Genomic DNA, 27,759 nt, shown 5'->3' with positions numbered 1-27,759 from the left:
CATCCCCGTCTAATACCCATTTTTCCCGCCCCACCACCCGTTAAATCCCCGCTTAATACCCATCTGTGCCACATATTTATATTCAATCATTTAGGCCTTAAAACCCATAATACATATCCAAACTCCAAAGTCTCAAACAAACACACATTCAAAGTCTCAAATAAACCGGGGTTTCCCAAAATTTGAAAAAAAAAATTTTGAAAATAAATTTAGGGTTTCCCAAAATTTGTACATATCTTGAGGCGGGGCGGGGCGGGTCTCACCTAAAACCATCCCCATCCCCATCCCCGCGGTGGGTATGAATTTTATACCCGTACCCGCCCCATGACCCATCAAACCGGGACCCATCGGGGCGGGGATGGGGCGGGTCTCATATTAGACCCGCCCCGCCTGCATCCCTAGTCTTAAAGCAACATTTTTGAAGTGTTGCTACAGAGGCAATTTGTAGTAGTGTAGTGAGACAATTAAAAATTAAACTGATCTTGTGAGAGATTGCGTCTTGATAAGACGACTCGTAAATAAGAAATTTATATATTAATAATAAAAAGATGGACATTAAGAATTCAATGTTTTACCCATCCATAAGAATAATTACACATTTGAATTATTTTTTAATAATGAACCCTTTGCCATACATTTGCCAACAGCATACCATATTAAAATTATTAATAATAGGTAAATATAAATAATAAGGTATATTGCAAGCTGACAAATGTTGGACTTTTAGAAAATAATCTAAAAAATGAGATTATTTATAGCGGGTCAGCAAAAAAAATTGGATTATTAATCTTAATTTGAAAAAATTGATATTAATAATCCAACTTTTCACTCATATGCTATGAATAATTCTACCATTGAATTATTTTTTAGGGAAATTCCACATGGTACCATCGAACTTTGATGAAATGCCAGTGACACACTTTTGTAAGATTTTTCCACATGATATCATCCAGTTTATGCTTTATCTAACTGCCGTAGTATTTTCCTTTAAATTCTTGTCAATCTCTGTTTAATTCAACATTTTGACATTTCTACTGTTATTAAGTGTTGGTTGTTGTCTTTATAATTTAATCTAGACATTTAAGAGCGTTGATGAATTAAACGGTAAATTAAACGTCAAAATAGTGAATTAAACATTTAAGAGTATAAAAATGGTTTAGGACAAATTATAAAGACAACAACAACACTTGATAAGGGTGGAAACGTCAAAGTGGTGAATTAAACGTAAATTGACAAGTAACTAACGGAAAATACTACGACAGTTAGATAAGGCATAAATTGAATGCTACCATGTGGAAAAATTTTACAAAAGTGATACCACTGGCATTTTATGAAAATTCGATGCTATCATGTGGAATTTTCCTATTTTTTTAATAATTTAACTTTTACCCTTAGTTTGCTAGCAACATAACCTTTAATTTTAGAAAAAATTATCTAGAATAATCCAACCTTTTCATGATTTTTCTACAATAATCCCACCTATTGATTAACCATAAATGATCCTAACTTTAGGGGTATTTGCCTGGAGTAAATTCAGGTAACCCGTTGACCTGCTATAGCAAGTTTTATTTTTCTTGAAAAAAGATTAATTAAAATAAAATGTTCAAAAAAATATTTAAAAAATTCCTTTTTTTTTATCATTCAATTTTTTTTTTTGTAAATTTTCAAAATTTTTCTGAAATTTTACATTAATTTTTAATTGATATTTTTGGTGAATTACCTACTATAACAGGTCAATGGGTTACCTAAGTTTACTCTAGGTAAATACTCTTAAAGTTGAGATTATTCATCGTTAATCAATAGATAATATTATTGTGGGAAAATCAAAAAAAATTGAATTATTAAATTTTCTCTTTATTTTATTTATACTCTTTACCCATTGCGCTTGGCTTGTCCTAAGAGAAATATTAAATTATTAAAAAATAATCCAAAAAGAATTATTTCCAGTAAATAAATAAAAATATTAAAATATTTATATTAATTTTGGTTTAATAATTTGAATTATTAGTGTCACGAATTTGTGTTAAAAACTAGTTTAAGCCGAAAACAGTATGAGATACGCTGCCCGTTAATATTTTCTCAGTTGGGTTTGTATCTCCGAACTAAGAACAGCAACGACATCAATGGCGTACCGGTCGATATTTGATGCCTCAGTGGTGCAGAAAGAGTTTGAGATCAACGGAATCAACTCTCAATTCATCCCCTTGATTTGGAAGTAATTCTTTTCCTTTATTTGTAAAGATTACCGGAATCTTTTGTGAGACCCGATTCTTATTTTTCCCTTTAGTTTTCAGTTGTAATTTTAATTTTTTTTTGATGTTTTTAACGATTTAATGGTGTAGGTATGTTTTACAAAACCCAAATTGTAAATGGGATGAAATTCCATCATTACCTGCTGCTGCTTATTCTCTTCTCAATTCCAAGTTCTTGCCCATTACTTCAACTCTTCACTCTGTGTCTCATTCAACTGATGATGTTACCTCTAAACTTCTCATTAAACTACAGGTTGATTATTTACTTTTTATTAAGCCCTTTTATTTTATTTGATAAGAATTTGATGTTATTGAGTTGGGGTTTTTGTTCAGATGATTTGATTATATGCTATTGGCTGTTATTACTTGTTTTTTGGATTAGAATGGACTATACTAATATGACTGAAATAACTTTTTTTTGTTGTTACTAGCAAGGGTATGTGTAGGGTTGTGTTTTTCGGATCCTTAAACCTAGGTGGGAGCCACTTATGGCCCGTTTGGTTGTGGATAATAGTTAGTAGGGATGGAAATGAAAAAATAGTGTAACTTTTGTCGAAAAATTTGCTGACAAGTTTAATGATCTTGCTTCTCTTCAATTGCCTTCTTTTCCTTTACAAAATTCTTCTAATGCATTACTATTTGAGGAGGTGGTATTGGATAGTGAATAGTGATAGAAAACTGCGAAGATAATCACTTTTTTGTGGTCAAACCTCAAAGTTTCATCACCACGGGAATGGGGTAATCGTGTGGTGGGATATGTGTTGGCTCTTATTACTCGTTGCTTCCAATGATCAATGTTTTTATGTGGATTTCTTACATCATACAAGTTCAGTTTCATTAATGGTTTACTTAATTTTTTTAAAATGTTGTTGTTGAAGAATTGTTTAGGCTGCAAGAAAACTTGTGTGGGTTTAGAGTAATAATTGCTTGCTCTAGCTTTAATTGCGAATGTTGGTCAAATTAGTAAATTGCGTTTGTTGTGTAGATTTAGTGCTAGATAGGGCCAAATGAAGTATTACAATTGTTATTCATGAACTCATGATGATTTTTTTTTTTGCTTTATGTAGTCAAATCCACAGAATTACTTGTTGATGTACTTTCTCCGTTATTGTTTCATCTTTTGCCACTTGTTTAGCTTTTGCTGTCTCTTAATTTGGTAGTCTTGATTTCTCTTTTGTCCCTTGTTGGGGTTTGGTTGTTGTCTTGCGCACACCTAAGTTTGGGTGGCTTGGTTATTGATTTTTTACCAGTGTTGTTTAGGTTTGGTTTGTGGTATAGTGGGTTACCTTTGAGGTAGGTTTTAAGGATTGGGGAGATTATTGAGTCTCAAACCAGCTTAGATTGTCACATATTTTCGTAATCTAATTAATAACATCACATATTGTGATGGCCTCCACATGGAAAGATGCATTGTCATCGTATTATTGTTTCAACAAGATCATATTCAAAGTTGGTTCAACATGATCAAGTAGGATCTTATTTAATTGTTCTCATTGTAATAGATGTGTTAATTTTCTAGTTCTATGGTTTGTAGAACTCAGGTTGTATAGATGTTGTATGGAACTTGATGAATGAAATAGTCCCTGTCGAAAATAAAACTAAAATTTTATTTCCGTAAAAGAATGATAGTATTATTCTAGTTTGTCCTCTTAAAAAGCTTTGTATCAGACGACTGTCGTTTAATTCTTTCACGATGATTTAGTGATGTTGTTAAGTTATTTTAGCCAAATTTGGGAGCTTGGTCTAACAATTTAAATATAGCTTGTTGTTTCGAGACAATAGGTTACTGAGTTTTGAAATCTTCTCACTCTCCATTTGTAATTTATTGCTTCACTTTGCTCAATTGTAATTTTTCTTAGAGTGGGGCGTTTGTGGAAGCGGTGATAATGAGATATGATACGCGCTTAGGAAAATATGCTGGCAAGCAACGCCCAGGTGGACCAAGAGCAACACTATGTGTGTCATCTCAGGTATCTAATGACACCCCCTTTTTCTAAAAAATGAATTCAATTATAATATAGCTTGTGAGTACACAACCACTTGTTGCATGATAAAATTTGGAAACAAAACAATGTTTGGAACCATTGTTAGGTGTAACCTTGTTGCTGCTTATATTTGGTTATTGGCTTCACTTGATGCTTTTCTTAAGAGTATTAATTTTTATTCGTGTGACATTGCAATATTTTCATTTAATTTAGCAAGTGACATCTTTATCCAAACTGAGGTACAAAGTAGTACAAGGTTGAGAGATAGTGGCAGAAACATTATAAGAAAATCCGTTTGCAGTAAAAGAAGTGTTATTATGTACAGGGAACGGAGGGAGTAATAATTATCACTATACATAATTATCTTTTTATGATTTTCCATATGAAGTTTACTACGAACTATATGACACCTTTCTACCTTCTTATTGCATATTTAAGCCAAAGGCATATACTCCATCAATTCCTTTGAAAATGCCTCACTTTTCATTTTAATATGTCCCTTTTACTTTTCCTTTTATGGAATTGTCCCCACCACTTTCTTCTATTCTCATCACACATTTTTTTAATACCATCCACACAATTTAAACGACCCCTCCTATTCTTAAACTTTTTGCGCCAAATGCTGATGTTGCAATCTTTTGAGGACATATGGAGTAGCATATAGCAATATAACGTTGAAATTCTTTTTGAATTTCTAATCAAAGGCATATGTTTTTGGATTTTCATATGCATTGGTTATAATGTAATGCAAGTGCTAGTTTTATAGTTTAACATGACATAGGAAATAGAAATCAATGTTTTCTTTTGACACTTGATGACCTAAGAACTAATTTGAAATTTTGACATGTGTTTTCCTAATCACATGAGCTATTATTATCTTTGAAACCACTAAAACATGCTTTAGCCTATGTAAAGTCGGATGAGGGTTATCAACTTTTAGTTTAAATGTAATTCCCGACTTTTGAACTAGTCCAAACAAACTAGATATATATTTTTTAAATGATATACTATCTCTTTTAAAGCTTTTGTCTAATGGAATGATCTTATCATCATTGAGGTATGTTCAATATACTCGTGAATTTCTTCAAACTCTATAAAACCTTAATGCTTATTCTTATTTATAACCATAATTCTTTTCCTCGTGGTTCTCCATGGAAATCTTGTTTTGCCATTTGTATCTACCGAGTGCTAGATGCTTTTGTATGGTCATAATTTATTAGAGAAAATCATGAAAGTATATTTGTTAATGTTTCATTTGGTCCAATGTTGGAAATTGCTCTTGTAGATTTTTGGTTTTTTGAAGTGTGATTTTTGTTTCCATTATGATAGTGCAGGTTGGGTGTAAAATGGGATGTAAATTTTGTGCAACTGGAAGCATGGGATTCAAAAGTAATCTATCAACTGGAGAAATTGTGGAGCAATTGGTCCATGCCTTTCATATATCAAATATACGTAATATTGTTTTCATGGTAAAGTGCAATACCCCCTCAATTACTAGTGGAAGCTTGATAGTATTGATGTGGGAAGAGTATCGATTTTTTGTTATGACAATTTTGTGTGAGACTGCTTACTTGATGTGATTGTTTGAGTAGGTAGCTTGTGATTCTTTTATGTCTATTTGGAATGGCTCTTCTTGTTCATGTTCTCTACTATGAGAAATCATGTAGTTGAGAAGCTCATTTAGAATCATTAATGATTAATTTTTCTGTTAGATTTTATGCAGTATGTACATGAACTTTACGATGGGTTAGAAAAAGACATTTCATATTGCTTTAGGTATCTGAGCTCACAACTTTAGGATTTGATGAGCACTCACATGCGGAGTTAATATCACCCCTACAACCTAGGATAAATCTCCCAACTTTAGGGTGAGCAAGTTTGTTTGTGAAATTTCATTTGGGGGAAAGATTAACATAAAGGAGAACGAGATTAGGTAGTTTGACCTTTGTTTCAAGAAGGCTGAACAAGAATCAATTATGTTTTTTGATAAGATCTAACTGCAAGCAGCTCCTTTATTGTTCAACCCTTTCACATTCCAAATAATGAAGCTATCCATGTAGGGCACGGGGCTCCAATCCCAACATCTCTATTACACCCTGGGAATATTCTATGGCATGCACTAAATGTCCTTTGAATAGGAATTTTGAATGTATGAACTAAGATAATGCAGTTGAGTTTTGAGCAATTATGTTCGATAAAGTAATTGCCGTAGTGCAAAATATTATCAGCATCGAAAATCGTTTACCATGAAACTATCTGATGACGCAAATACTGTCTTATGACCTTTATCGTGTGTATGCATACTAGATTTCTTATTACAGTCATAAGTGATTATGAATAAACTCTACGGACTTCCCTGATGTTTGATAGGCTGAAGCAATTATCGTGAAGTTAGACGGGAATGACTTAAGTAGTTGTTTTAACTGCTGCACAAAGTCGTATTTTAGAAGTTAGATGGAATTTCATGGTTTTTTTGAGAGACATCATAGTGACATCATTTATGATTTGCCTAAAGACAATAAATTTGGGTTATTACAACTTTGGCTATGTTTTTTTCATTTTCCATGGCTTTTTTCTAGGGAGAATTTATGGAATTGGCAAGGTAAATATTTGTTGAAGCTTTTTTTCCCAATATGTTATGACTTATTGTTTTCTCATAATTTGATTTTTTATAACACTTGATGTACTACTAGTAATGCATCATACTTAAATTTCTGTCGTGTTGGTTTTAAAAGTGTAAATATTGCAGATCTTGTGTTCTTTTCTTTCTTGAAAAATCAATATATGATTCTTTTAGTTTTATGATACTAACATAAACTCTAGAGACGCTGTGGTGGAGCTAGATTTCTTTCCATCAAATTTCCGGCAAAAACTCTTTGCTTGCTTTGTAATTACTTTGTTTTTTTTTTCTTATTACAAAAAAGCTCTCACATAAAAAAGAGAAACTAAATCGCTTTTGTAAATAAAATGGAGGTAGTATTTTCATATTGATCATTGGCTGTAGTAATCTAAATTTGTTTAACATATTTACTGTTGATGATTTCTTTGTTTACAGGGGATGGGAGAGCCATTGAATAATTACTCCGCATTGGTGGAAGCTGTTCGTATCATGACTAAATCTCCATTTCAGTTATCACCAAAGAGGATTACTATTTCCACGGTATTATTTTAAAAGTCGAATATTCTATTCCATGGATATTTATGAAGTTGTATGAATAAATCATAAAATCGCCTTATTATCTGTATTGTTTACTAACACTTGTCTACTACCTTATAAATTATAATGCACTTTGTGTCTTGAATCTTGACTTACTACCTCATTTAAGAATCTAGTGGGTCTGCTCTTAAAATCCTACGTGAGCTGACTAACTACGCCTTATTTTAGTCCGTTTTTTCTCAATAAACACGCGCGTGCGGGGTGGGGGGTGGGGGTTGAAAATTAAATTTTAGCACTCATTTGGCCGAGTTGTTGAGTGAGTGGGTTTGTTTTAATTTGATTTTATTTTTCCCTTTTAAACTGAACTTGAGAACTAGTGTGATTGTCAAACTCATTTTGCTTCATCTTGTTTTGTTTCTTGAGAGCCCTTGTAACCCTTTTGGGAAGTGAGATTGATACTTAACCGTGAATTATGAATCATGACATTTGAACGTTCGATTGGAATAGCTTTCTCTTATGAGATATGTGTGTGAAATGAAAGTTAGTAGTATGGGCAATTATGTTAGCCGAATCATGCAATTCTTGTAATGACTCAAAACCCTCATTAGTAACGCATCTGAATAGTCATAACCATTACCATCGAAATCCTCTAGAAATTTTTATAATATTAATAATCATTATACAATAATGCCCCAATAATAATCGGAATATAACAATAATTATTGATAATAATAACAATCATAGTTATAACAACAACAAAAACAAAATGTTCAAAATGCATGAATTGCTTTTGTAAAAAAGGAAAGATGCTCAAGCAGTCTAGAGTCCTAACCTAGGTGCAAACGCACAATGTACGCGTTTGTACATGTACATACGCGTGTGCGCACTCTTTCCATTGCCATATACAACCATTAACTGAGTGCATTTGTGCCTAGGTCTAGATGTGAGATTTTTAATTATTTCGTTTTCAGAAAATTTACGACGATACCTATTTGTTTTTCGGGTCTAGATGTTCATTTTGCTTGATTTTGTATGTTTTGTTGAATTTTTCAGTTTTTGATTGAACTTCGAGAGAATTTTAGTTGAGCGATAATACGAAATTGTTAGTGCGATAGTGAAATGAAAAGTCCAGCATGTAAGAGTGCTCAATTTTAATTTTATGTTGAAATGACTTAAAGGGCATATACTTTGTTGAAATCTGAATTACTTTTTTTATCAATTGTGAAATAGTACAAAAGTTCTTTTGCTTGATTTGGCTAGAGATTTCAATTCTTAAATTCATCACGATAATCGAAATTTTTCTTCACATATATACTTCAATATTTTTATATTAAAATAAGAACAAAAAAATTGGGAAAGAGGGGAGGGGGGAGAAAGAGAGTATGTATATGTTGGAATGTGAAGTTCCCATTTGGAGGAATTTAATTAGCGTTGATTAGTATGTAGTGGGTAATAGAGGAGTCGGAAAGAGGGATTCTTTCATAGGAAAGAGAAAGGGGGAGTAAGTTGCTTGTGGGAAGACGTTGATTTACAGAGGATGCTTTCGGGAAGCATAGAAGGTAAATCCTCCGGCCTTTCACAAAAAAGAGGGATAAGAGCAGACGTTTTGGATTCTTGAATTAGGTAGTTATCTAAAACTTAAATCATATTATAAGCTATTAGTGGGCCTAAAAATATAATGGTTTAACTTACAAAAATTAATAGTTAAAAGGTAGTGATTGGCAGAAATCTTTTATATTTAGATGGTAAAACATGTAGACAATGTTACATAGCCTAATCTTAAATGATGGGGAAAAAGGAAGAGAATTCTTAATATCATGAAATTTGGACTCAATTGCTTTGTTTGTTTGGAATGATATTCAGGTTGGCATTGTGCACGCTATTAACAAGCTTCAACATGATCTTCCTCAGCTGAATCTGGCCGTATCGCTTCATGCACCAGTTCAGGATATTCGGTGCCAAATCATGCCTGCCGCTAGGGCATTTCCTTTGAATAAACTTATGGATGCACTACATTTATACCAAAAGAATAGGTAAAAGATAAATTTTGTTTGTATTTTTGCATCAGTGTAGTTTGAAATGCAGCGATTAACTAATGATAACCCATTTTTTTTTCTTTTCTTTGTTCTGGATCTAGTTTGCAGAAAATATTTATCGAGTACATAATGCTTGATGGTGTGAATGATGAAGAGCTGCAAGCACATCAGCTAGGGAAATTGCTCGAGACATTGGAAGTGGTGAGTGTTTTATTATTTGATTAATAGATATTCTACCCTCTTTTTTTTGTACATCTTGACAATTGAGTTTATAAACACTGTGCTTGATACTTGTGTGATTCAATAATCTTGTAGTTTTGTGTGTGCGCTCGACGCTTGTGTGTCTCTGTGTGTGTGGGTGGGGGGGTGGGGAGGGATCTGACCGTCCGAGTGTTAGTTTCACATAGCATAGATTCAATTGAAAGATTCAATGGCTGGCTTCTTGCTATCCATCTACAAAATATAGGTTCAAAGAGATATATTTCGGGTTGCGTACATCCGACCCTCCCAAATCCATCTTTGGTGGGAGCCACTTAATGGCATTGGGTATTGCAATGGAGTGGAGTTAATCCAAACTAGGGTTAGCATATTTGTTTTGGTTCTTGTTGAAGTAAAAGCTCTTTTAGAGGATAATAACAGAGAAAAGAGAGGAAGAGTCATACAATTCATATTTTATTTATTAGGAAAAGCTACCTTTGTTAGGATTGAGAAATTTCTTTTGATTCCAAGGTGGAGAGAATCCTTACAGGCAAGAGTGGGGGAGGAGAATTAATCTTCTTGTAGGTGATGAGAATCGAACCCTTATCACAAGGATGGAAGACAAAGCCTTCAATCCCTAATTTTCTACGATTATGATATTTGATCAGTATCGATTTGATTCTACCTTGTTGATTCTACTATTGCCCAAATTATTCTTATCCATTTGATCTCAAAAATATAAATAATTTAGTATCTATATACTTCCTCTATTCCATAATACTACTTTTGTTCACAATGCATTTTTATAGGACAAACATGGAACATACATGTACTACCTAATATATGTGATCAAGCAACCCGAAATGTCACCATCTACTTGCCTCGCCTTTTATTCTTGATCACCGGATTTCTATCGTCTGTTTTACCGTGTAGTCTCTTCTAAATTGATGTTCCAATATCTTGTTACATAATCATGTTTGTTCTTGTCCCATAAATAATGCACCGGTGAATTTCTTATTATACTTTGGCTGCGCATTTGTGGCATCATCGTAGGATTTACGTTTGTTTTGATGAAGATTTTCTTTGTCTAATGTTTTAATCTGGGCGTTGCATTGTAATATTAATAGGTTGTAAATCTCATACCTTTCAATCCCGTTGGTAACACAAGTCAATTCAGAACGAGCAGCGAAGAAAAAGTGAAAAACTTTCAGAGAATTCTAAGGGAGAAATACAACATTCGGACAACCGTTCGTAAAGAAATGGGCCAAGATATAAATGGCGCTTGTGGTCAGCTTGTGGTGAGTGAACAACAAAAGAAGATGTTGGCATCAAGCTCTGGTTTAGTTACTGACATTGAAGATCTTCATCTTTGATCATATAGCTAATTCATTATAGCTTCTACATTTTGTACGAACGTCTTCTATTGTGCCGATTTCAATTATTTTAGTAGGGTTGTACTTTGGTCATTCCATCGTTTGTGGGCTTGCTTCACTAATTGCAAACGTTGGGTTATACTACGGGGTCGATTTTTTTTTCTTTTAGGTACTGTTACTTGTGACAGAACTAAATTAAAAAAGAAAAACCGAATTACAAAAATCCCCTCCATAACGCCTCCTCTCCCTTATCTCAAACCCCCTCTTTTTAGAGGTTTTAGGTGCATTTTTTAGGAGTTATAAAGGGATTGCTAACTTTTGGGTTTTTAAGCCTATAAACCATTAGAACATGCTAATTTCATCATGTAATATTGACCATGGATGGCTATTAGGGGAGGCTAGGCGCACCTTATAGAGCTAATCTTTTCTCTTTTATGACTCAAGCTTAAGGTTCCAATCCCCTTTTAATTATAGAAATTTCTAGTCAATAATAGTGATTTGTAAATCACCATAAAAAGACAGAAAATAAATCAAATATAGAAAGATAAAATAAAATCCCAAAATTCCTCCCCTCTTAAATCATGTCACATGAGGATAACTATTAAGTTAACAAATAACTGTGATTTACCTAGACAAACTCTTTCAATTAGGCATTAGTCATTAGTCATAATCACATTACTACATCCTAATCATTCTAATGGGTATTCAAGCCCCTAAACCAATGTGTATACTAGTCAGTCATCAACAAATTAAGCACTATAAAGCATGAATACAAAGATAACAAAATCAAGTATAATTAATTATTAATCAATTGTTAAGACTAATTAAGTAAGATTAACTACTAATGACCTAATTAGCAAAACTACACATCAATCTAGACTAAACATGAATAAAATGCTACAAGATATTAATCACTAATAAGCATAATAATTAACAAGAAAAAGTACTAAACTTCAAAAAAAAAAAAAAAGAAAAAGTAGTAAAAAAATTTACTAAATATTGCAATAGTGATATAAACATGAACCAAAGAAAATGTTCCAAATAAACCCAATAAATTGAATAAAAGCTTGAATCTTGAATCAATACAAATTCCAAAGTTACTACAAATTAGCACCAAAAATATTAAATTACAAAGATTTAATTAAAATTCAAACTAAATAAAAACTCATAATGAAGAAGGAAAATTAAAGGGAGAATCTACAACTTCAACTAAAAGCTAAAGAGATGAATACTACTCTAAACTAAACGGACATATACATAGAGGCAAAAGTGTCCTTATTTATTGTCTCTTTAGATTTAACACTTTTTTATTACAATCAACGCATTTTTGACGTAAAACATAATACAAATGGATTTCCATAATTATCTTGAGTATAATCTTTTAATTTAAATTGATAATTTTCAAGTTTCTAATCAATAAACATAAACACATGAACTATACGTTTTTACGAGAGGCAAAACTCATCATGTATGCTTTTGGCTCTGTCACAATTATATGAACTGAACCATATTAGATTTATTGTTCATAAATAAATATTCATTTTGATCAGATTCAAAATAAAAAAGAGAGTTAATTAATTTTATAATAGTTATAGCAGCTAGGTCAAAGGTCACTAGGAATTACTCAAATGTAAATTTTAAGTCCAACACTTTATCTTCAATCAAAAGTCAATAATTTAACAGCAATAAATATTTACTATTTTTATTTTTGATAACAAAAATCGCTAGATAAAATAAAATAAAATTTGTGGCTGTAATTAAAAAACAATAGAATTAAGGATTGTTTTTAGAAAAGATTCTTTTTGACAATTTTTTTAAAAATATTTTTTTTGTTAATAGTATGAAAAGTGGTTTAACTAATCAAAAACGTGTATAGTTTGACCTCGAATCGCCATTTCCTATCTTTTTCAGCGTAGACTGGTGTTCAATTGAGGGTAGCTCGTCTTCTTTGCAGTTCAATTGTTCAAAATTCAATCACGCCTCCTTTTCTTTCCCCAATTCTCTCAATTCTCTTTGATTCGTCATCTTGTTTAATAGAAGTATTTCTTCTTTCCAAAATCTATTATTCACAAATGTTGTTTTGTAAATCAAAAACCCGTTTCCAAACCCTAATTAGTCATCGTTATCTTTATTCTTTAGTTACTTTCTAAGTTGCTTTGATTTTAATCAAAACTCGGTTATTTTTTGCTTTATCGGGTTCAATATCTGTTTGCTATTCTGTGGGTGATTTCATCAATTGAATCATGAATTCAAACCCTTCATCCAGCTCTGGAGGTGCTGGATCAGCCGATCCTTCTGCTGGTAGAAGAAATTCTAAACGACCCAAGTGTAATTTCTCTCTCCTTTAGCTTCTAATATTGTATTCATATTATTATTTGGAATGTGAAATGCTTAGCTTAGTTGATGTCTTAATTGTCAATGTGGGGTTTTTGAAATAGCTAATTTTGTTAAGATTCTTGCTTGATGTGGTGGTTTTAATTGGATAGTTATTGTTGGGAGTCTTCACTAGATGAATACGCCTACTATTGATTTTCATAATTGTGATTAAGAATACCCAATTTGGTGCTTGATGCTAGGCTATATTGTTATATTTTGCGAAATTCTTGATGCGGATGTTGACTAGCTTATTTCTTGAAAAATGTGTGAAATGAGTGTTTTGACTTGCTGATTTGGGGTTTGTTTGGAGCTGAATTGGTTTATGTTCTTTGCTTCATGGCTCTTTAGAAATTTCAGATATAGAAAGTCAGTTATGAATGGAAATCTATTTCTATATCAAGTGAGGAGGAAATTTCTCAAGTGATGAGGAATATGGTTTGGTATGTCTCATGTTTTGAACAGTTTAATTCGATGATTGTTGACTAGGATTGTGCTAATGGGCCAATCAGTTAGAGACGTGATTTAGTACGAGTTTGGCTCATACTGAGTATGTTGTTTGGCATGAATATCTCATACATAATCTGTATTTTATCTTTAAATTCAGAGAATGAACTCCTTCCACCCCTTTTATTGGTTAGCTACACATATCAAGGAACATGATGTATTGATGATGTACTTATCATATGGTGAGTTAAAGATAAGGAGATAGAAATAATAAATAAAGTTTGGTTAGATAAATAGTGGATGTTGGTGGAATCAAAAGGTGGAGTAGTTGGGGCATGGTAGAGAAAAGGTATGCCGAATGAGATAAGATTCCAATAGGGACAAACAAAAAGAAATGTTGGGAGTATTTTTGGCTTCAGATAAGAGGATGAGAAGTTGAGATTTCATCTACATTGGGCTTGCTAGATCTCTTGAATGAGACACCAAAAAAATGATCATACATTCTTATGTGAAAATTATTTAAGCATGTGACATGCATTACAATATGCTAAAAACATATCAAAGAAGATGCTGAGTTGATTTGCGAGTGAGTTGATGTCTGAGCATTTGTAGTTCCCTTCTTTGAGGAGATAGAGTTAGGGAGTAGGTATGAAGAGTTGAAGACATAGAATGTATTATGGAATAAGGAGCCTGTTTGAGAGTAGTCCAAGCTTTTGGAGGACTACTGTGCTAAAAGTACGATTTTTGAAAGACTTCTTGTCTCCATATGTTATTCCTTGATTTTGTACATTGAACAACCGAACGATCTGTGAAATTCCTTTGCAAATTATATCATGATTTTAGCTGAAATTTTTTGCTTTGGATGGACAAGATTTCAAAATTTATGGATTGTAACTTCTTTTTCTTTAAACTCAAATTTTATATGAAGGAGAACCTTGCAATTACAAAAAATGAAAATATGAAGTCTTAGATTATTTACAACATCAAATTGGTAGTGTAAGAACAAAAGATCATCATTGGGAATTTTTTATTATGGTTATTGTTAAGGTATTTTCTTTGTTAACCGTTTTAATTACAGCTGACTTTGATTGGGATACAATTCGTTGAGTGATAATGATGAGACATTCTCTTATTGGGCTTCTAATGCTTGTTGATTTTGGTATATAAATGAGTGTTATCTTTGTTTATTTATACGTAAGCTAATATTTTCTCACAGTCACACTTGAATTTCTTTATGTTAGATTCGAAGTTCACCCAGCAGGAACTTCCAGCTTGCAAACCAATCTTAACTCCTTGTTGGGTATGAAGGATTTATCATGCTCCTGTTTTTTTTTTTTTTTTTTTGTTGAAGCTATGCCTTTTCTTCTATTTAACCTATCTTATGGATTTTGGTTTCTATGTAGGTGATTTCTGCTTTCATGGTTGTCAGCATTGTTTTTATTCCGATTGGAGTTGTTTCGCTGTTTGCATCTCGTGACGTATGTATTTTCTTGAACTCAGAATGTGAATATATTTCAAAAGCTTGTCTATATAATTAACAGATAAAACTTATGTTACCTGTTGGGTATGGATATGTGTTTTAGTGTATGATTTTGCTGTTTTTAGAAATTTCCAAGGACTTTTTCTTAAATTAAAGTTTCCAAATTTCCTAATCTTTCCGGATCTGTGAGGTAAAATGAAGAAAAGAACAATAGATTATTATGAAGCCAAGTTACATAGGATAACATTCAAAAGAAAAGATTGAAAGTATGAATTATGGTTGACTAATGTAAGAAAACCACTCAAAACTCTTCTCTTACGCAATTGCCATGTAACAACATCCTTAATTCAAATCCCACTTGGGCCACTCTTGCACGGAGAAGTAACTTTAACCCAACCCATTTCCAAATATCATTTCCAACTTACTTTCTTCAGGACACCCATCGTTCAATTGATTCTTTCAAATCTCCTCATCTTACTAGTTTACTTGGGTTTTTATCCACCATGCTTTTACATACTAGTTTACCAGTGGGCATTTGATTTTGCATTAGTGTCTAGCTGTAGTTGATTCATTCAACTGCATAAGGAAATCGTGAATTGAATTGAATGTGCTAAAAATTTTCACAAATGCCCATGATGTGGAATACTATCACCGTTTTGACGTTCTGAGCATTTTATCGAATACAATCATAGTTAACATCAAATCATTCAAAATATAATTTTAAGTCCACGTTGGGGATGGTCACTGCATTTCTATGGATATGAATTATGGCAGAGATTTTGTAAGAAGAATCCCTATGATGGTGTGTTGTTTCATAATAATCTATTGTGGTTCATCATAAATCATCATAAATAAATAATAATGAATACTATTAAAATTGAAAGAGTTGAAAAATGACAAATGACATTCTTAAAAAAGTCTTGTCAAATGAATTAATTTTAATTGGTTAGAATTGATTACATAACACTTTATTTTCCTAAATAATTTTGAAGCTAATTAGGTTAAGTATTTAAAAGATTTTATTACATCAATTTTTTATTCCTAAATAAGAATTTAAGGAGAAAATATTTATATACTTTTTTTGAACAAATGAATATCTTTTTGTATGATTATATGAATGGTAGCTAAACTCATACTATTTTATAATTTATTATGCAATCAAACGATAAATATATAAAAAATATTTACACAATATTTTCTAATTACACATAATAATTTAAAAGAATATATTGTGTGATTACAAATTAAACCCCTAAGTAGTGTTTAGAAGAATGAATAACTATCCCTAAAACTAAAACTATAAATTTTGAGTTACCATGATAATTAACGAGTGCAAGTTTTTTTTTTTTTTTTTTTTTTTTTTTTTTTTTTTAAGAGCTTATTTGTTCAACGCTCATGGTTAAGGAGTTTATCATATCATAATTTTAAAAAGTTGGTGTAAGGTGTTTGTAAGATTTATTGATGATGATGGCAAAGCTACATTTGTATTATTTGACTCATGAATTTAAAACTAGGATACATTTGAATTAAGGTACATATAAACTAAGGTACATATACCAATAATTCTAAATGCAATATATATTAGTGAATCTGTAACTGGCTAATATATTTATTTTGTAATATGAATAGACATCGAGTCATTTTAAGATGAACGTGTTGTTTTCATGATTGTTAGGCATTATTTCTTTATCTTCAATGTGAGTGCGCTATTCAACATAGATAAAATGTAACATACATATTGTATTCATTTATCAAAATGACATATAGTGAATGCATTCAATATTGAGAATGTACATATTCATTGCTTATTTATGTTTATTCGACATTCATACATGCATTTTCGTCATTAAGATGCTATTCTCATTTTATTTTTCTATTAGTGAGTGAATATAATAATTTACTTATTTTGAAACTTGAAAATAACTACTTACAATACTTTACATTATAAGTTATATAAACCACCAAGTAACACAAACCGAGCATTGCACAAACACCTATACTAGTTCTGATGTCTCCCCTTAATATGGTCCGAATTCCCTTCAATTTAGAAAAGGTCATCGTAGTGCAATCTATGTTTGATATTATCCTGCGAAATCTCGCTGTCAATTGTAGATAGAACTATTTAATAGTTATGTTTATATGTTATACGCAATACCATCAGTCATTTTAATTCATGTTTGTTTTTTTATTGTTTTGACTGAAGGTTGTTGAGATTGTTGAGCGCTATGATGATTCTTGCTTACCACAACTCTCTAAAAATGAAAAAATAAGCTACATTCAAGGACCTAAAGATAAAACCTGCAAGAGGAAACTAATAGTAAGCTTTTTTGCGACAGTTCTGATCAATGCAATATTAGCTGTTTGAACTTTGAACCTAAGTACATTGTTATTATCAGCAATTAGATAAAAATTATCTCCTACTTTTTGCCTTTCCTCCCTTTGCTTCCATGTAGGTGCCGAAGCATATGAAAGCACCAATTTATATTTACTACCAGCTTGATAACTTTTATCAGAACCATCGAAGGTACTGTACATACTCTTTCTTATAATCATTTTTGTATAAAAATCAAATAAGAAGCTAGAGATTCCTATACTTATTGGATTGTATATATGATACATTATATCTATGGAGGTGTTGACAAGTACATCTCTATGACCAGGTCATTGTAGCTTCATAATTTTGTATGCATTTGAATTGAGCTCGGTATACAAGGACTCTATAGATTGAGGATTTGTTAATATGAAAGAAAATGCAATAATATGTGGAACATGGATAAATTTACTTGTGAACTTTACATAACATCGCTCCCTACTGTAGTCCATGCCGTAGTGTCATGATTGCGGTCGATGACACATTAACGAGGGTGATGTGGTTGTCATATCACCCGGCCAAAACCATAAAAGATATCCCTTGAACCAGTCTCAAACACGATTTTTTAGACCTTTACAGTGCGAATAGTATATTGGTAGTCAGTAGTTTTGAAAACCTCAAATCGAACTATACAATACAATACGGTTTTGTTTTTGCACTAGGCTGGACAGAAAGCATTAATATGTGGCAATTTTAAACACCGGGTGAAATGAGATTGTTACTAGCAGGATAGGTCGTAGGAGGGAATGAAAATCTTGCAAGGCAAAATTTTACAAAGCTCTCATAGACGTAAAGTATTTCAAAGAAGATGCTGTTTCTTCAGCATCTGATAATTTCATTATTGACTTATGCAGGTATGTGAAAAGCCGAAGTGACAAGCAATTGAGGCATAATAGCAGTGCTGCTGATGTTAGCACTTGCAAACCAGAAGATATGGCAAATGGAAAACCAATTGTTCCATGTGGTCTCATAGCTTGGAGTTTGTTCAACGATACCTACAGCTTTGCTTTTGAGAATAGGAACCTTACTGTCAACAAGAAGGGAATTTCATGGAAAAGCGATAGAGATCACAAGTTTGGAAAGGATGTCTTTCCACAGAACTTTCAAAGTGGAGGCCTTATTGGTGGTGCACATTTAAATGAATCTATTCCGGTAGGTTGACCATTTGTTTGCTTTAAAGAATGGCCTGTGTTTGTCGTGTTGCATGAATGTGTATAATTGTGGACACAACAAAAAACTCGAGGATACTTTGTGGCGTTTGTGCTTTTTGGTCTGTTGTCAGATGCATTTACCTAGTTAAATGGTGATATGTATTAAAACAATTAGCTGCTGTACGACATGTATCCTGGAAAAAAGAAAAAGAAAAACGTACCTCTCCAAGGGCTTGGTTTGGGAAAGGTCAAACTATAAGTTACCTTGAGAGAATTGTACAAGCATAAAGACACTCTAAAAACACCTAGAATAAACAGTGGTATTGGTAATATAGGTTTTGTGCGTGTGAGTGTGTGTACCAATACAGATGTGGCTTACAAAGCATGGTAGTGGTATTACTCTTACGGCCCATTTGGTAGTCGGTACTAAATGGTGAAAATGGCAATGGAAAGTTAGTGGTAATTTTGGTAGGATTTTTTTTGACAAGTTTAATGGTCATGCTTATTCTCCTTCAACAATCTTATTTTCTTTACAAAATTCATTTCTATGCATTATCATTTAAAAATGTGAAAATGTGGTATTAGGTGGTAATTAAAAATTGTGAATAAAAAAACCTTTTAATGATCAAACTTTTATTACCATGGGAATGACATGATACATATCATGAAAAATTACACCACAAATCATTCTCATTCTCACTATTTACTACCGATTACCAAACTACCGCTATAGTAGTAGTAGTTGGTAACTTATGAATGATAAATGATGTTAATGTTAAATTGTCAGTTAATTTTAGGAGTTAAATTGGCAAAGAAGTCAAATATTCTTTTTCCCTTTTTTGTTTTTGATTATTTGACATATTGCTCTGTTTTCTTACGAGCTAGAAATATGTTCGATGCTTGTGTTTTACAGCTTAGCGAGCAAGAGGATCTCATAGTATGGATGAGAACTGCAGCTCTCCCTACTTTTAGGAAACTGTACGGGAAAATAGAGCAGGATCTGCAACCAAACGATGTCATTAGTGTCACTTTGCAGAACAGGTACAACACTTATCTCTTCAATGGGAAGAAGATGTTGGTACTCTCTACCACAAGTTGGCTTGGTGGTAAAAATGACTTCCTCGGCATTGCCTACCTTACTGTTGGTGGCTTATGCTTCTTTTTGGCCATGCTATTCACTCTCATTTATCTTGTGAAACCAAGGTAAATCTTTTGAATTGAAACTCGCTCGTTCTAATCTTCAAGTTCTTGAGGTTTCAATCCTCGTAGTCATATCGGTTTCGTTTTGGACATTATCAAGCTCATTTTGATTGTTCCGTAATTTGTTTTGTTATGCAGACGACTCGGGGATCCTTCATATTTGTCATGGAACAGAAATCCAGGTGGTAGATAATCATTTACTGAACCTTTGATTGATGTTGAAGAAGGTTGGTTTTGTAAATTGAAATACGGTTGGTAGTGTTGTAATTGTTAAAACGAATGAAATATCAAGTTGAAGTCTTGAGCATGGTTTATGGGATTATTATGAGATAAATTTTTGATGTATAATTTAATGATTAGAAATCCTTTTTTTTCTCCATACATTTTCTATATTTTCATTCTTCTCTCTTTTCAAATTTTAATTTCTTTCGCACGTTTATATCTCATGTCAAGGAACCAATTCAACCAAAAGCTTAAGTTGATGGTTGAGGCCTCAAGATACGGTCTCTGATAAATATTCAAACTTTAAAAGATGGATGATTGAGATTCAAATCCGTGTACATTTGTCACGCTGGTTTTGATACTATGTCAAAGAACCAACTCAATTAAAAGCTAAATGTTTCAATCCATAACAAGATGTTAATCAAGAAAAAGAAAACATATTAAACTCAACAGTTTACATAGAGCATCAACTCAGAATAACCCATATTTTCAATTTTCATCAAAGAAAGAGGAAGATATTCCAAGTGAAGATGCAAAAGTTGTCGTGTTATCGCCGTTCATATATCGTTTCAGACGATCTAAATCTTCCGCAGCATCAACCATTGTTGGTCTACTTGTAGGAGAGTCTTGTGTGCAAATGATTCCAAGCTCAATAAGTTCACAGATTGCAACTTCCCATATTCTTTTTATATCAGATGTCTGTCCCTTTAATGCTCTTAACAAAACAGGATCAATTACTCTTTCTAATCTTCCATTGTAATGACTTTTTATCCAATTGTGTAGGCTTAAACCACCCACAAACGTCTCATCTGTAGGTTTCATTCTACTTATAATTTCCAAAACTACTATTCCAAAGCTATAAACATCTCCCTTCATTGATATGTTGGCCCCACATCCATATTCTACGTACAAAAAATCACAATTAATGTATTTCTAAGGTATCTTCTTTACAATGAACATAATCTTTTACTATGTTTTAAAAGCGTTTGAAATGGTTAATGCATGTACAAAGACGGTATATTAGTGAATTGGTAAGAAAGATAGAAAGTTGCAACTTGAGGGACTTAAAAACTTGGTGATGAAGACCAAAGATGACCTAGAAGGCAGGATTGGAAAAGAAATAAAGGGTTTAGACTTACTGGTTATGAGATGGTAGAAAATCGAAATGAATGGAGAAGGAGAATTCATGTGGATGACCACTGAAAGTTTGGATCTGGTCTATTCGTTCATGTAAACGATTTCAATCTTTTGGGGTTAAGGCTTTGGCGTCAGGTCATCTTAGGTAGTATAAAGAGTAGTATGAGCATGTATGTTAAAGTTGGAAAACCGAGATTAATGATGTACCTGGTGCTATGTATCCAATGGATCCGCACAAGACATTTCCAGTAGAGTTTCCCGAGTTTCTTGTATCGACTACATTTGCCACATTAGTATTGACAACAAGTCTAGAGATTCCAAAGTCAGATACTAAAGCTGTCATCTCGTCATTAAGGAGAATGTTGCTCGGTTTCAAGTCACAATGTATGACTCTAACCGGAGAGTAATGGTGCAGATAAGCCATTCCCTCAGCTACATCACTGCATATGTTCACTCTTTGTATCAAGCTCAAATTTCCTTGATTCTCATACAGTTGGGTTTCCAAGCTTCCATTTGCCATCAAAGGAAGAACAAGTGCTTTGAAATCTGATAGACTGCAAGCAGTGATTATTCGCATCAGATTTCGATGTCTAATCCTTTTCAATACTTGACATTCTCGGTAAAAATTCTTACTCGAGTTTCCACTTTGCGATTCTATGACTTTGACAGCAACGTTCATTCCATCTGGAAGAACGCCCTTGTACACACGCCCAAAGCTACCCGAACCTATGAGTTTCTCATCATGGAATCCGTTAGTAGCATCTGCGAGCTCTCTATATGTGATTCTCGGGATATTATACACTAAATCATGTGAAAACTTTCGTGTTCTTTCTGTACGCTGTATGAAACTTGTTCTTGTGCTGCAGAAAGTGATACCGAGGAAACATACTATAAACGAGCCTGTCACCGAGATGACGATTGATATCACGATCAGTATTACTCGCAGATGGGACCGTTTCTCTTGTGTGCAAGTCGGTTTTTCTGATTCATACCCACATAAATGCAGATTGCCCAGAAAAGAATCAGATTTAGCGACATTGAAGATTCCTCCGGTGGGAATTTCTCCGCGGAAATCATTGTATGAAAGGTTGAGAAACGACAGGTTTTCGATGCTGCTGAGGCTAAGTGGTATGGTTCCAGACAGCAAGTTGAATGAAACATCAAGAGATTCCAAGTTCTTGAGAGCACCCATCGAGTCAGGCAGGTTTCCGTGGAGAGAATTGTGAGAAAAATTGATTACCCGTAAAGCAATACAGTTAGAAATCTTGGAGAAGACAGTACCGGTAAAATTGTTGCAGGAAAGATCGATCTCCTGAACACTTTCCATCTTGCTTAGCTCGATAGGCAAAGGTCCCTCGAGAAAATTGTGGGAGAGATTCAAAAATATACGAATCTGTCGTATACCTGATATTTGGGGAGGAATGATCCCAGTGAATCTGTTGTACGATAAGTCAAGCCTGTAAAGATCAGTGCAGTGTCCTAAAGCAGGAGGTATGACACCTGAAAGCAGGTTGTTGTTGAGAAACAGAGAATTGATTTGAACTAAATTACCAAAGCTTTCGGGGATCCTACCGAAGAAAAAGTTAAATGACAGATCGAGAAGACCTATACGCTTAAAATATCCTAAAGTCTCCGGGATTTCACCAGTGAAGAAGTTATGTGATAAGAAAAGCTGTTGCAAGTGCGGAAGTGTACTCATCTCTCGGGAAATTGTTCCATTCAGAATATTGCCCGTCAAGTTCAACTGCAGAAGCCCGGTAATATTTGCTAAATGTAAAGGTAATGATCCAAAAATAAGATTTTCTTGCAGCAAAAGGGATGTAAGATTCTGATTAAGCTGCCCAATTGTGCTCGGTAGTTCACCTCCAAGCCCCATACCAGCCAGTTCAAGCTCTTTCAAGCTAGTACAGTTTGTAAGAGACCCGAAGAATGGATACAAATTCGTGTTTTTATCATGACTAACAAACTTGTTATAAGATAAATGCAGATTCCACACTAACCCAAGCTTACCAACAATCTCCCTAGGCAGCTCACCCGAGAATTGGTTATATTCTATATCAACATTCAACAAAACGGAATTATTTCTCATCGACATTGGCAACTTCCCCGTAAACTCATTGTTGTACAAATTTAGGTTCCATAATTGTGCACAATTTCCTATTTCTGTTGGTATTATACCATATAACTCATTCTGTGAAACGTCTAAACTCTTTAGTGATGTGCAGTTTTCGAACAGGGAAGCCGGAAGTCTTCCTGTTATCTTATTTCCCGACAATGATACTAAGGTTAGATTCGAAATGAGCGATAGTGAGTCTGGAATCATACCCTGCAAATTATTTTCGTCTAGTGCAAGATCGTGCAGATGTCGAAGCGAAGAAAAATCTGATGCTATCGAACCATACAGGTCGTTATCAGCTAAGTTCAGCATTCGGAGGCCTGTCAGATTCGACAACATGGGTGAAAGCCGTCCCATTAGTCCTAAACTTTCGAGGGCGAGTTTGAAAACACGACGGTTTCTACAAGTGATACCATTGAATCGGCAAACATGGGTGGATTCATTCCAATTTGCAAGAGATTGTTGAGGATCAACCAAAATTGCCCTTTTGAAGGCTAGAAGAGCAGATTTATCAGTGTCTAGAGTGTGTTTGTGATAAGGAGACTGATGATCAAGGCAAGTAGTAGTGACAATACATTGAGTAAAGGCTGAAAAATAGACAAGAAAAAGGAACATGGTGAATACCAAGAGTCATGAACAAACTGTTGTAACTAGGTAGACTTTTCCTATAGTGGGGTGCTATAAGAGCAGGCATCATATTCGTCTGTCCCTTTGAGTTTGCTACTAGAGTTGAGTTGACATGTTGTGAGGAAAAATGTAACTTTGAATAGCGAACTCAAAGAGACAAAGAGTAATGATCTTTATTGAATGTATACAAGTTCAGATGTAATCATTAGCTACAATGAGTAGATTGAATTGAAAAAGATGTGTTCTTTTGTCTTTTTGAGGTTGCTACTGGAATTGAGTTGACATGTGAGGAAAATGATAAATTTGTTAACGGCTTTGTACACAATAAGAATTCATAAGAGGAAAGTTGGTTGTACATAAAACTAATGAGGCTTCATCCTAAAATCAATTGATAATAAGAGCGGCCCCATCAAACTTACATGTTAGTCAAATCACTTTAATTTTTTAATGTGAGATCACATATGAGTTCCAATAGAAAAATATCACTTTCTATAGAAAATTCAAAGAGACGAGAATAATAATTAAAGGAAGAAAAGGGGATCTTTCTTGAATGTATACAAGTTCAAGGGATGTAATCATTAGCTACAATGAGTAGATTCCCATTTACTAGTAAAGAAGCATGATACCCAATGTGGACAAGAAAGTGCATTACTACCTCCATTTTATAATACTACTTGGACAATTTGGGTTGACACAAGTTGTAAAAATAATTAGTTGATAGCAAAATATATTATTTTACTTAAATACTAACAAAAGTATGAGAGTTAATGAGGTGTAGACTATGAATAACATGGGGTAAATAGGATAACTTATAAATTATACTTTATGGCATATATAATAATATATTACTAATGTAGCAAGTATTGTGAAACGGATGAAAAATAAAGTATAGAAGTATTATTATTATTATTATTTTTTTTTTTTTTGGAGAATGAAATTTTCACTGAACCAAACAAAACCATACAAACACCAAACGAAGAATAGCCCTGGACCCCCAAAAGGTGCATCAATATGATAAGGAACCCAACTTCTAGGAAGGGTTGAACCAGCTCACTCTTCATGTGCAAGGGGAGAGGGGTAGACCCGAAAGAAAAGTCAGTGCACCCTATACATGATCAAGGATATCCTTGATCCAGCTATGCAGGGAGAAAACTTTAGGTTGAAGGGAGACAATCCTCCACTTCACCTCAGAATGGACCCTATACATAATAGAATCTACAGAACTAACACAAAATTTCCAAACAACATCATTTCGTGCCTTCCAAACATGATAAGAAAGACTGCATAAGCTTGTGAACTATATCTTCCTTCGAATCTTCTCAATTCTCCATTGCTTGGTAACCGGCGCATGTAAAGAGGTGCGGAATTGAAAGCCAAGCTAAGATTGCAGCTTAAGAAGGCATCGCATACTAAAACAACAATCAAAGAACAGTTGCTCCATAGACTCAGGATACATACTACAAAGAGGGCAAATGTTCTCAGTAAGGACTCCCATCTGCACGAGCCTATCCTTGGTTTTAAGCTTCCTGGAGAAAGCCAACCAAGCAATGAAAACAAGCCTTAGGAACAAAGAGTCTATTCCAAAAAAAAGCATCCCATCGCACAGCTGGTCCTGAACCAAGCAGAAGTATATAAACATCCCCAATGCGATAAATAGGGTTATGGATCCAAGGGTGTAACTTGTCTTTCACTTTGCATATTTTCTTGAAAGACCAACTAGAAGTGATTGGTGGGTTGAACAGTCTACAAGATGCTCCTTTGGTGTAAACTCTATGACCACAACGCACCCAGAGTGACTCTTGAAGAGAGCTAACATGCCACGCCAGTTTCCCCACTGCAACGATATTCCAAGTTTTCAAGTGTCCAAGGCCAAGCCCTCCTTCCTTTTTGGGTTTACAAAGTTGATTCCAATTTACGTTGCCAGGATTTGGGTTACTATGATCAGCAAACCAAAGAAACGATCTACAAATGGAATTTACCTTGTTGATAACAGCTTTAGGAAGGATAAAACGTTGGCACCAATAAGAAGATATACTCATAAGAATGAAGGAGACCAGTTGAAGTCTGCATGCATAAGACAAGTCCTTAGAGTACCACAGTCTAATCCTAGCGGTCATTTTATCTACAAGCATATCACAGTCTCCAACAGAAATTTTCTTAGCAGTAAGGGGGATCCCCAAGTATCTGAAAGGAAGGTTTCCAAGCGGTAAGCACACATCAGAAGCAAAAACCTCTTTCACAGGCTGTGGTAATCCAGCAATGTACACAACAGATTTGTTAAGATTAGCTTGAAGACCAGCAGATTGAGCAAAGATATCAAGACTCTGGCACAAAAGCTTCACAGAACATAAATCACCTTTGCAAAATAGCATCAAGTCATCCATGAAACATAAATGGTTGAGTTTCAACTTCCTACATTTGGGATGAAACTTGAATGAGGCTTCCTCACCCAGTCGAATAAGGAGGCGTGAGAGATATTCCATCCCTATCACAAATAGTAAAGGAGAAAGAGGATCACCTTGTCGAAGCCCCCTCTTGGGATGAAAGATATCAGATGGGCTACCATTCACTAGGAGTGAGTATTGTGTGGATGTGATACAGATCATAACAATTTTGACAAATAGGATAGGGAAGTTAAGAGCTAGCAGCATGTCCTGAAGAAACTCCCAGTCCATTGAGTTATAAGCTTTCCTCAAGTCCACCTTGATAAGACAACTAGGCGAACAGTTCTTCCTTGTATAATGACGCACCAGGTCCTGACAGAGGAGGATATTATGACATATTCTCCCTGCGACAAAAGCCCCTTGGATCTGACAGATAATATTATTCAACACCAGTTTCAATCTAGAACATAGGAGCTTCGATATGCATTTGTAAAGAGTGTGACAGCAAGATATGGGTCTGAAATCTCTAGGCATAGAAGGGCAAGGGACCTTGGGGATCAGCGTGATAGGAGTTACATTCCAAGATCTCCGGAGTTTACCACTTCTAAAGAAAGATTGAATAGCCTCAACAACATCATTCCTAATCACGGGCCAAGCAGACTTATAGAACTTGCTATTAATGCCTTATTATCATCAATACTCCACAGGGCCTCCTTGATCTCCTCAGAAGTAAAGGAGAGGTCCAGCAAGTCTCTCTTCTCAGAAGATAGTACAGGGCCAGCATGAATTACCTGCATGTTAATTCTCTTCCTATTCTCCATAGTCGAGCAAAGAAGGTTAGAGTAAAAGGATAAAAAAGCATCTTGAATTAGTATTGGGTTACTCACAGCTTTCCCATCCACAAAGATGAGGTTGATTCTATTGGTTATTCTTCTATGTTTAATACTAGGTGAGCATCCGTAGGGTTCTGATGGAGGGCCTCCTGAGCCTGAGCAAGGTCCTGTTCAGCATGGGCAAGTGAGACTTGGATAGGGGTGTGCTGAAAGGCTTGCTTAAATTTGTACTTAAGGACCCTCAGCTTCTCCTGGATTTGATAACTGACATTTCCCGACACATGCATACTCCAGGTATCTTTGACAATCTCAAGAAAAGATTCTCTCCCCGCCCAAAAGTTGAAGAATTTAAAAGGTTTTTTTCCACTGATGAATGGGTAAAAGTGCACTATTATTGGGGAGTGATCAAAGTCGTCT

General features: G+C 34.0%; 3 protein-coding genes across 3 annotated transcripts; 2 read left to right on the top strand and 1 right to left on the bottom strand.

The window, feature by feature from the left end:
• Positions 1-2,008: 2,008 nt before the first annotated feature.
• On the top strand, positions 2,009-11,593 carry LOC130824358 (uncharacterized). The gene is made up of 8 exons (XM_057689328.1): positions 2,009-2,215; positions 2,343-2,505; positions 4,112-4,222; positions 5,572-5,706; positions 7,293-7,397; positions 9,258-9,427; positions 9,532-9,631; positions 10,756-11,593. Exons 1-8 carry the CDS (start codon positions 2,124-2,126, stop codon positions 10,999-11,001), a joined length of 1,122 nt encoding a protein of 373 aa, XP_057545311.1. The 5' UTR covers positions 2,009-2,123; the 3' UTR covers positions 11,002-11,593.
• Positions 11,594-12,826: 1,233 nt separating this feature from the next.
• On the top strand, positions 12,827-20,719 carry LOC130824357 (ALA-interacting subunit 3-like). The gene is made up of 8 exons (XM_057689327.1): positions 12,827-13,329; positions 15,063-15,121; positions 15,225-15,299; positions 17,505-17,618; positions 17,755-17,825; positions 18,527-18,824; positions 19,737-20,026; positions 20,162-20,719. Exons 1-8 carry the CDS (start codon positions 13,245-13,247, stop codon positions 20,214-20,216), a joined length of 1,047 nt encoding a protein of 348 aa, XP_057545310.1. The 5' UTR covers positions 12,827-13,244; the 3' UTR covers positions 20,217-20,719.
• LOC130824356 (putative leucine-rich repeat receptor-like serine/threonine-protein kinase At2g24130) lies at positions 20,605-24,262 on the bottom strand. Its single transcript, XM_057689326.1, has 2 exons — positions 21,590-24,262; positions 20,605-21,147 (listed from the first exon to the last, which is right to left on the bottom strand). The coding sequence occupies exons 1-2, from the start codon at positions 24,111-24,113 to the stop codon at positions 20,735-20,737; spliced, it is 2,937 nt and encodes a 978-aa protein (XP_057545309.1). The 5' UTR covers positions 24,114-24,262; the 3' UTR covers positions 20,605-20,734.
• Positions 24,263-27,759: the final 3,497 nt, after the last annotated feature.

Source organism: Amaranthus tricolor, chromosome 9, assembly GCF_026212465.1.
Source record: "Amaranthus tricolor cultivar Red isolate AtriRed21 chromosome 9, ASM2621246v1, whole genome shotgun sequence".
Taxonomy (NCBI): Eukaryota; Viridiplantae; Streptophyta; class Magnoliopsida; order Caryophyllales; family Amaranthaceae; genus Amaranthus; species Amaranthus tricolor.
This window is presented reverse-complemented; position numbering and strand designations above follow the sequence as displayed.